This window comes from Cynara cardunculus (assembly GCF_001531365.2).
Source record: "Cynara cardunculus var. scolymus isolate 2C chromosome LG 15, CcrdV1, whole genome shotgun sequence".
Classification (NCBI taxonomy): Eukaryota; Viridiplantae; Streptophyta; class Magnoliopsida; order Asterales; family Asteraceae; genus Cynara; species Cynara cardunculus.
The window spans coordinates 6570308-6580408 of NC_037542.1; the positions used below are offsets into that span (position 1 = coordinate 6570308).

Below are 10101 nucleotides of genomic sequence, written 5' to 3' on the forward strand. Positions count from 1 at the left end.
AAGAATTAGCAATGCCAGTTAGTAGGGAAGAAAGCATCAAAAGAGGGAGCAGAGCGTGAGAGCAATCCAGATAGGAGTCGCATAAGTTGAGCGTGAAATTGTCAAAGGCAACCAAAGGCTAATGCTAGAAAACATGGGCCTCTGAATAGTATGGATAGGCCGTGGAAGTTGAGCGATTTAAAGGCTGTTGGAATCATTAAGAGAAGGTTATTTTTTTTTACCAAATATACTTTATGTTTGACTGATTCAGACGTAGCTCTAAATGGCATCATTTATAGCCAAACCAAGAGTCCCATAGTATGATCAACATATTATCTTTATTTCCAAAACGAAAAGTTAAAAGTTAAAATTTAAAAAAAAATCAAACCACTTCTAATCATTATTTAATTTAAGGATTTCAATATTAGTTATATTATTAAGATATATTTAAATATCTCAAAAATAATCAAATTTTTATGTAAAATAATAATAAATTCAACTACGTTAATTAAAACAATAAAAAAAAAATTCATTTTTCTCCATTTTTACCATAAACTTTGGAGAATTTTCTAAATTTGTAGAGTTTTATTTTATTTTTCTTACTTTTTCTATTTTCACAGTAAAAATATTTTAAATTCTCGAATTTAAAGAATCTATTCGAGATGTTTTTAGATGCCAAAATGAAGAAAAATGAACAAAAATATATTTCATTGGTTCATCTTAAAAAATTAATTATATAAACTAGATTTAATCTATAATTGCTCTGTAAATTAGTTGATAAGTTAATTATTAGTCGAAAAACAAGTTATTAACTAAAAAACAAGTTGCATTAATAAATTAATCATCAAAATAGTAATATTTAAATAAATTTAATTAATAAATTAGATTACAATCCAAATTTAAAAAAAAAATCATATAATATAGAGGTGTTTGGGATTGCTTATTTAAAACAACTAATGTTTTTCTACAAAAACACTTATTATAAATTAGAAGAGTTTAACTTCTTCAAAAACTCCTTATTACCGATTTGACACATATATAAGTTGTTTATCCAAACACTCAAAAGTGCTTATTACCAATGCCACACGGAATAAGTCAATAAATTATTTTTATAAACAATCTCAAACACCCCATACCTTAAAAAAGAGTATAAATTATTTCCATAAAACTAATAAACTCTTTTGGAGTAATTTTCAACATCTCCAAGAAATATTTTATAATATTCATAAAATAAAATAAAAAATCTTTTAAAAAATATTAATTTTAACAATTACTCTACTTTAAAATTAAATTAATAAAATATATTATATCTTATAATAACTCCCTTCCAAATATTAATTTTTTGGTGTTTTTTATTGATTAAAAAAACTAAAATATTAATTATTTTCTCTTACATGTTTTAGATATTAAACACCTTTTACCATATCTGTGTGAATACTAAAACCAAAAATATTTAATAAATTATAAAATAGAAATAAAAGCTGTTTGGCAAAATAATTATTTCTTGATTTTATTAAATGGTCAATGCCTCGGTCAACATTCCCTTTACGTCTTATACTCTCTCTCACTTCTATATACGCATTCTTATTATATAAATATCGGTGTTTGATGGATACATTTCATTCTCTCTCTCAAGTTTATCTTGGATTTGCGTTGTGAGTTGAAATGATAAGCGGGAATGACTTCTATTCCATTGTGAAAGCCATGCTGCCGTTATACGTCGCCATGTTTCTCGCCTACGGCAGCGTGCGGTGGTGGAAGATCTTCACCCCCGACCAGTGCTCCGGCATCAACCGTTTTGTTGCCATCTTCGCTGTCCCTTTTCTCTCTTTCCATTTCATCTCTATGAACAATCCTTACACCATGAATTTCCGTTTCTTGGCCGCCGATACCCTCCAGAAAATCATCATTCTGGTGGTGCTCGGCGTCCTTACTAAGTTCACCAAAATAGTTACCCTCGAATGGACGGTTACAATCTTCTCACTCGCGACGCTTCCCAACACCCTCGTGATGGGGGTTCCGCTGTTGACAGCCATGTTTGGTGATTTTTCAGAATCACTGATGGTCCAGGTGGTGGTGTTGCAGGGCATCATATGGTACACTTTGCTTCTATTCCTTTTCGAGTTTCGTGCCGCGAAGATGCTGATTATGGAACAGTTCCCGGAAACCGGAGCCAACATTGTCTCATTCAAGGTAGATTCCGACGTTATTTCTCTCGACGGCCAAGATGTTCTTGAAACGGAGGCAACGGTTGGAGAAGATGGGAAACTTCACGTCAGGGTGAGGAAATCGAATGCGTCGAGAAGATCGTTCGGAGTCGGCTCCCTTTCAGGGGTGGAAATTTACAGTTTAAGCTCATCAGCCATCCAGACTCCGAGAGGTTCCAACGTCAACCAGTCGGATTTTTACTCCATAACTGGTTTTCCCGGCGGACGGCTATCAAATTTCGGCCCGGCGGTGGATGTGTCTTCCACTCCGAGACAATCAATTAATTTCGAAGAGGACACTGCTCCGACATCTCTCAAAATGAGTTCTTCGAGGTCTGGAATGTACCATGCAGCTCACAACATGATGCCATATTTCCAGCCCGTAAACTCGGAAATTAGTCCGGCCGTTACAAAACCTATAAAAACCCAACAACCACCAGAAACGCCATCGCGTTCAAAGCCACATATGCAACAAAAAAAAGTGAACCCTGACGTCCACACATTTCCTCGGAGTGCTAGTGCGCCGATAGGTTCCAAAGGTGGTCGGCTCAGTTCGGATCTCCGGGGAACAGCACAACAGTCATCTCGACCAGGTCAACATGGTATCAATGAAACCCAGATGTTGGTCTCTGATCACCCCCAAAATGGAAAATTCAGAGGTAAATAACGAATTGTTTTATCAATCATTCAGAGTTTTTTTTATTTGATTTCGAAATACGGTTGAATTGGATATGGGTACAGCGAATGAAGAATTAGGGAGCAAGAAAGGTGGGGAGAGGATCAAACCGGCGGGGTTGGAGTCTATGGCAGTTCCAGAAGAAGGTGCCGAAACACAGTTGCCGTCGGCGAGTGTTATGATTCGTTTGATACTGGTGACGGTTTGGCGGAAACTGGTTAGGAACCCTAACACATACGCCAGCATATTAGGTCTAATTTGGTCTCTTGTGTCCTTCAGGTAAACCCTAAATTAAATTCGTACTTAAAATTAAACTAGAAGGATATTCGTATAATGAATCTAGATATATTTTGATTTCAATATTTCGTTTTATTTCCTTTTTATTTTGTCAATATAATAGGGTTTTATATTATTTTGAGAAAACAATAATGTTTTTATTTTTGAATAAAATAGAAATTTAAAAATATCATAAAAATTTGAAAAAAAAAAAATACCGATATCAATATCAAATTAATTTTTTTAAAAGTTCTTGTGATTTTGTGTAATTTTCTAATTCAAGTTTTTTAATTATAATTTATTTTGGTTTACTAACAAAAAATTTAATTTTAATAAGATAACTTTTTATAAAGATAATAATTAAGTATTCTGTTAGAACTTAATAATTATCCTTATTATATTTTAGATTTTTTATATTTAAAATGACATGTTTATTCAATATTTAAGTATGTTTATTTACAATTTGTTACACAAATTCAAATATAAAGCTTTAATAAATTATACTTATGTATAATTTACTTGTAAACTTAAATTTTAAGTAATATGCATCAATAAACAGTACATAAAAAATAATTTTTAAGAGTTTTTGTCAAATGTTTTATAATATTTATAGATTAAATTAAATTATTGACAGATGGGACGTGGGAATGCCAAAAATAATCGGAAGTTCAATCGCTTTGATCTCCAATACTGGTCTTGGAATGGCTATGTTTAGCTTAGGTACGTAACCTTTATTTTAATTTAAAATAAATACTAATTGTAGACAAATTAGAGATAATAATCTTGGTTTTTTAAGTAATATATTCGTTTTAAATATTTAATGTTTACGAATTTAATGTTTTCCCCTTGAAGTTCGATATGTTTCCGGGACTCCGCATTAAACTCTTTTATTTCGTGTTACGGGTTTTTGTTTTGGTTGTCTGTTACAACAAGTCTTGAAATTAAATGAATACATTAACGATGTCGGCTTTTTTTGCAACAATATTGTCGTGGTTGTCCCTTAAAGTTTTATACATATTTCGTCACCAATGTGAACTCATCCGTAAAAATAATTGTGGGCGTTTTATTTTAAATAAGATAAAGTGGTTTTTGAAAACATTGTTGCTTGAAGTTTGATGTGTCACTTAAACTAGTTATACATGCTCCATGTTTTTTAAGGTTTGTTTATGGCGCTTCAACCTAAGATGATAGCGTGCGGAAGAACGAATGCTTTGATTGCCACGGTTGCAAAGTTTTTATTAGGACCGCTGGTAATGGTGGTGGCATCCATCGCAGTTGGCCTCCATGGTACCCTTCTCCATCTTGCCATCGTACAGGTACATGTTCTTGTCATGAAATCTTATTTGTAATTCTTACGAAAATAAGTGGAACTTGATTAAATTAGTCTCCGAAAGAGTTTTTAGGTAAAGAAAGAAAAGTTTCAATATATATATATATATGGTTGGGTTCATGTGAGACCAAAGATTTTTCATGAGACTCGTAAAATTAATTTATGTTCATTGATCAACTTTACAAACTAATGATTTAATGGTCTAAAGTTGCACGGTGACAATTTTGTGATTATTGAGAAATCTCGTAAAAATTTTGTGATTATGAATGTTTAGATTGTAGATCTAATCCAAGGGTTGAGAATTGGTCTTATGGGTCTCACGTAAAACCTTTAATTTAACATGATCCCATATCTCTCTCTCTCTCTCTCTCTATATATATATATATATATATATATATGAGATTTGTCAAAGTCCAGCAAAGTGAGACTCCGTATCTGGCACTTTATTTTTGTATATAACTTTTCTTTTATTGAATTCAAGGTTTATATCTAATGTTGGTCCTTTGGTTATGTTCATCGATAGGCCTCTTTATCAGAAGGGATCGTACCATTTGTTTTTGCTAAAGAGTACAATGTTTATCCAACCATGCTTAGTTTCTCGTGAGTATATATAAATTAAGAGTTGTATTGTGATTATTTGGGTGCTCGATTTTTCTTATTAACAACACATCACTTTTGTTGTTTCAGGGTCATATTCGGAATGTTGATAACGGTACCCATAAATTTGGTCTACTACATCATTCTCGAACACTAGAACTAAATAGAAATCTCTTTAGGGTGAAACCTTTGATAATGAAGAACTAGTAACTAGTTTTCAATTAATATGTTGAAAGTATGCAATTACATGACACCACTTTTACATTTTTCTTAATTTGTTATGTACAAAAATGATTTTTCGTCCTTTTCTTTTTCGTTTTGCTTCCGTTTCACTGTCATAAACACACGTTAAGGCAACTTAAGGGGTTATTTGGTTCATGGAATTTAAAGAAGTTTGATGAATTGGAATGACGAAATCCTTTGACCAAATTCTTTAATGACGTTTGGTTCATGAAATGAACTGGTTGGATTCCATCGAATTCCTTGGTTGAGGGATTTGGTCATAACATATGTGAAAGATTTGAATTCTTTTTGTGGCACAAATGTAACATAGTTTAGAATTTTGTTTTAGAAAATCAAAAACAGCCTTTGCATCAAGTTTAACCACCATCTCTCCCTACTCTGCTCACTTTGCGCTCTTCAGCAACATATTCACTACCACTATTGTCATAGACACTATCACAACCACCATCAATTAATATTAGCATTTTTGCCGTCACAGTCGCCACCCCACCCCACCCCACCCCACCTACCCACTCCCAACACCACCACACCATTATTCTCGTTGTCAGAACTATCACCCCCACCCTTGATGTATGCATATTTTTATTCTTTTGTGAGATTTTATTTCAATAACTGTCAATCAAATGTGTAGTCAAATTCCAACAAGTTTCATTCCAGTTCTTTCATAATCGAATTCTTTTGTTGCATTCTAATTTCACCAAATTTCATTTTGTAAACAAAACGCTCTCTATGTTTCTTGTGGGTTGATTACTGGGGTTCGAATCATGCTATTTACATATACGTGTAAGGTCACCGGTAGATTTAATTCAAGGCCGTGAACGAAGCCTACAATCGCAATTTGCCATGAGATTAGCCTGGAGAAAACCTGAAATCACACATTTCCAGTAAAAGTTTCTTGTGGATTAAGTCATGACGGGAGATTGCTATTGAACTAGAAAACAATCATTTGAAATGAGTTAAAATTGATTCATCTTGACTACACGTGCCTTATCTTCCCATCTATACAAGATTAGAGGTCTCCTACCTACGCTCATCTGTCCTAACATAGTGAAAAAACTATGACTCTTAGATCAAGTGTCATTGTTGTGAATTGTTGTGCACCATTAACCATTATTTTGGTATCAGAGTGTGGTTTCTAAATAATTCTTGTCACTGTTGGCAAATGTTCGATTTTTTTTGTTTTTGATAAACAGTTTTATAAATTATAATCACTTAACAATCCATTTGTTTTGATGCTTGATAAATATTCAAGTCACTTTTTATATATGTACTAATAGTTAAATTGATAGGTTAAAAATATTTTATCTGATAAATACACAAATTATAATCAGATTAGATATCATTATTAACTATAATAGATGGTGATATATAAGATGCAATGATCGAATTATCATGAAATATACCAAATGCCCGTTACAAAAAAAGTATGATTTGACTTAAAAAAAGCATTTTGCATTGAAGTTTAAAAAGTATCTCTTGGGATGCATACTATGAAGAATGAAGAATTATTCTAAGTCAAGAAATATTTCAATGACTTTTTATATGCACAGGACACATGTCACGGAGTGATACCGTCAAGGAGTACGTATACATATAGGAACTGCACACAAATAATGTGTATGCTTCGATATGATTATTGGATAATCAAAAACCGGTTAATATCGTATTGATTATTAAATCGTTAATCTAGCATAATAACTAAAGTATGTGTTAAAAGTGTAAGGGTGCAGCATTCTACTGCTTCGCCTAGCAGCATGACGCTTGTATTGCTCTCCCACAACCTTCATAGGGCAATTGTCACTGCTTATTTGTGTAATTGTATTATGATTAATAGAATTAAATAAAACCTTTATTTAGGCTTAATGGATGTTTAATAGATGTGCCCAAGAATTATAATATATCCGACCCATGTTTGGGAGTTATGGTATATCTATAATTCCAAATGTCACATCTATACTATATTATAAAGTATTTGACAAAAACTCTTAAAAACCATTTTTTATGCGTAAARTACTGTTTATTAATGCATATTACTTAAAACTCAAGATTACAAGTAGATTGTGCGTAAGTACAACTTATTAAAGCTCCATATCTGAATTCGTGTAACTAACTGCAGATAAACATAATCAAATACAGGATAAACATCTCATTTTAAATATTAAAAATCAAAATATATATAATTAGGATAATCATTGAGTTCTAACAAAATACTTAATTATTATATTTATAAAATATTATATTATTAAACCAAAAATAAATTATTTCGTTATTAAACTTAAATTAAATTATAATAAAAAAATTAAAGAAATTACATAAAAAATGAGAACTTTTAAATAGTTGATTTGATATTAACATTGATATATTTGTTTTTCAAATTTTTATGATATCTTCAAATTTATATTTTTTTCAAAAATAAGATCATTATTGTTTTCTTAAATACACATAAAATCGTATTATAACATTGACAGAGACAAATAATAAAATAGAACATTAAAATCGAGATGTGTCTCGTTGCATTGCACGAGTACTCTTCTAGTATAAATAAGGTGATAGGCTTAAGCCTAAATTAATCAATCCTTTTAGAATTTTGGATATTATTAGATAAAAACAAAAAAGAAGCATATCTTCTTTTCATTCAAAAACACATATTAGAAATCTAGGGTTTCATGCTAGCACTCTATAGAAGCCAGGCGTGCTCGTTTATAGATCGTTGTAGAGGAAGACTATTTCGGTTTCCGTCTATGCCAACCGCCAAAAAACATGGCACCTAAGTTATGACCTTTCAAATGAGCATCGTTTATTATAATCAGCGGTCGTAAATGATTCACAAACGGACGAATGTATAAAAATTGAAAAAGAACAAACAAAATGAGTATATATAAAAATAGTGTATATATACACGTATAATTTCAATGAAAATGATCTTACCACACAACCAGTGGCGACAAATAAACGCTCATACCGTGCCATTTCATCCGTCTCGATCTTCATTATGGTCCCTGGATTATTTTTTTTCAAATTGTAGCAGTATAAATGGAGTAAGGAAAACGATTCCTCCGGGTCACCTCTTAGGAGGAGAATGATATAACACTTTGTACGCCAAACTTGCATATAGCTAACTGAGATTTTATAGTTGTTCTTCATATCGACGATGATGTCATGACTCTTGTATACTCTACTTGTGTCATTCACTGCATATTTCAGTATATGACCCAACACCTTCTTGTTTCCTTAACGGTGATTGGGATACACTTGCGTTTGTGAACATGTGTGTAAGTCCATAAATGTACGAACCTGATACAACGTCGTACCGTTAATTACGGTTGTTCTTATTCGCTATTATCACTTTTCTAATATACACATACTGCTTCGAACCTAGATCGCATGGAGCGAGTGGTTTTCATTTGGTAACCCTCTTCAAGACATTTCAGTCCTAGGGCTAGTTTCAAGTCCTCTTTACTCTTGAAAATTTGCCCAACTTTCACTTGTTTAGAACGTTGATATTTGGGGGTCGATTCTTTTGTGCATCATATCTGACCGGGTTGCTTCCATCAACATGGCAATTAGATCTGTATATTCTATCGTGAATCACGAGCTTTGTTGTTGACATCTCGAAATGAATTTACAATTTAGCGTGAAAAAAGACAAGTTGTTGGGAAAGATGTTTTGGAGGACCTGCAAAGCTTATACGGTGGAAAATTTTGAACAAAATTTAGTCGAAATTCGCCAAGCTCTACCAGTAAGTGCAAAAAAAACACTTAACGATGCCGACAAAACGAAATGGTCAAGATTACATTTTGCTAGAATGTGTTACAATGTCATGACTTCCAATAGTGCAGAGTCCATAGACGTGTTTGTCAAGATATGCACCTCCCGATCTCGATGTTGATTGATTTTTTTCCACATCTCACTGCAGCAATGGTATTACGACCATCTTGAAGTTGCAGGTAAATGTATAAACAACTACATATTTGTTTACGTAAATGTTTTTAACCTTAATGAACTATACATTATGCAGCCTCACTTGAACAGGAGTACACCTTGGGCGGAGGAAAAAGTGATTAAAAGAATTAACAAAAGTGCAACATGGACAACACACACTAATATAAGCATCGTGTTTGAAGTAAGAGATGGCCATAAGAATGGTGTTGTTGATCTACTACAACAGACTTGTAGTTGTAGGCAATGGAGACTGTATGGTTTACCATGTGGTCATGTGATAGCAGTTTGCAGGAGGACTGGATTGACGAAAACGAATTTTTGGGCGACAAAATACTACACGACGCAAATTTATCGAGCTACATACTTGGAGGTACTAAATCCTGTTAATCCTTGTGCGGCATGGGAATATCTCACTGAACATATGACCTTGAAACCACCTCTTGTGGATAAAAAATGAGAAAATTGACAAGGTACCCGTGAACGCATTCCTTTCCAAGGAGAGGTCGTATATGAGAAACAATGTAATAGATATGGTCAGAAGGGACATAATTGTCATGATTGTTCAAGTACATTACTAGCAGATGAAGAAACTATGAGAGTTGATGTGTTGACAGAATATCGTGCCAATGACCAAAGTAAGTATTTCTAAACATTTCTAGTTTGTTTCCCAACCTCCGCAATGCCCTCAAAATTGTATTTGAAATCTTAATACTTGATTTTATATTAACAAATGCTTCATAATAATCTCCCTAATAAATATAATATAAAGAGGTTACAAAAATATCATATAAAAATACATTGTAAAAATGAGATTATATTAAAAGTAATGCATTGTAAAAATGAGATTATAT

The 10101-nt window shown here is 32.5% G+C and overlaps 2 protein-coding genes across 2 annotated transcripts; both read left to right on the forward strand.

Moving 5' to 3' along the window:
• The first annotated feature begins 1644 nt into the window (after nucleotides 1–1644).
• On the forward strand, nucleotides 1645–5222 carry LOC112528464 (auxin efflux carrier component 7-like). The gene is made up of 6 exons (XM_025139491.1): nucleotides 1645–2845; nucleotides 2928–3141; nucleotides 3773–3858; nucleotides 4297–4454; nucleotides 4992–5068; nucleotides 5156–5222. The coding sequence occupies exons 1-6, from the start codon at nucleotides 1645–1647 to the stop codon at nucleotides 5220–5222; spliced, it is 1803 nt and encodes a 600-aa protein (XP_024995259.1).
• A 3850-nt stretch (nucleotides 5223–9072) lies between these two features.
• LOC112528465 lies at nucleotides 9073–9707 on the forward strand. Its single transcript, XM_025139492.1, has 3 exons — nucleotides 9073–9125; nucleotides 9225–9255; nucleotides 9327–9707. Exons 1-3 carry the CDS (start codon nucleotides 9073–9075, stop codon nucleotides 9705–9707), a joined length of 465 nt encoding a protein of 154 aa, XP_024995260.1.
• Nucleotides 9708–10101: the final 394 nt, after the last annotated feature.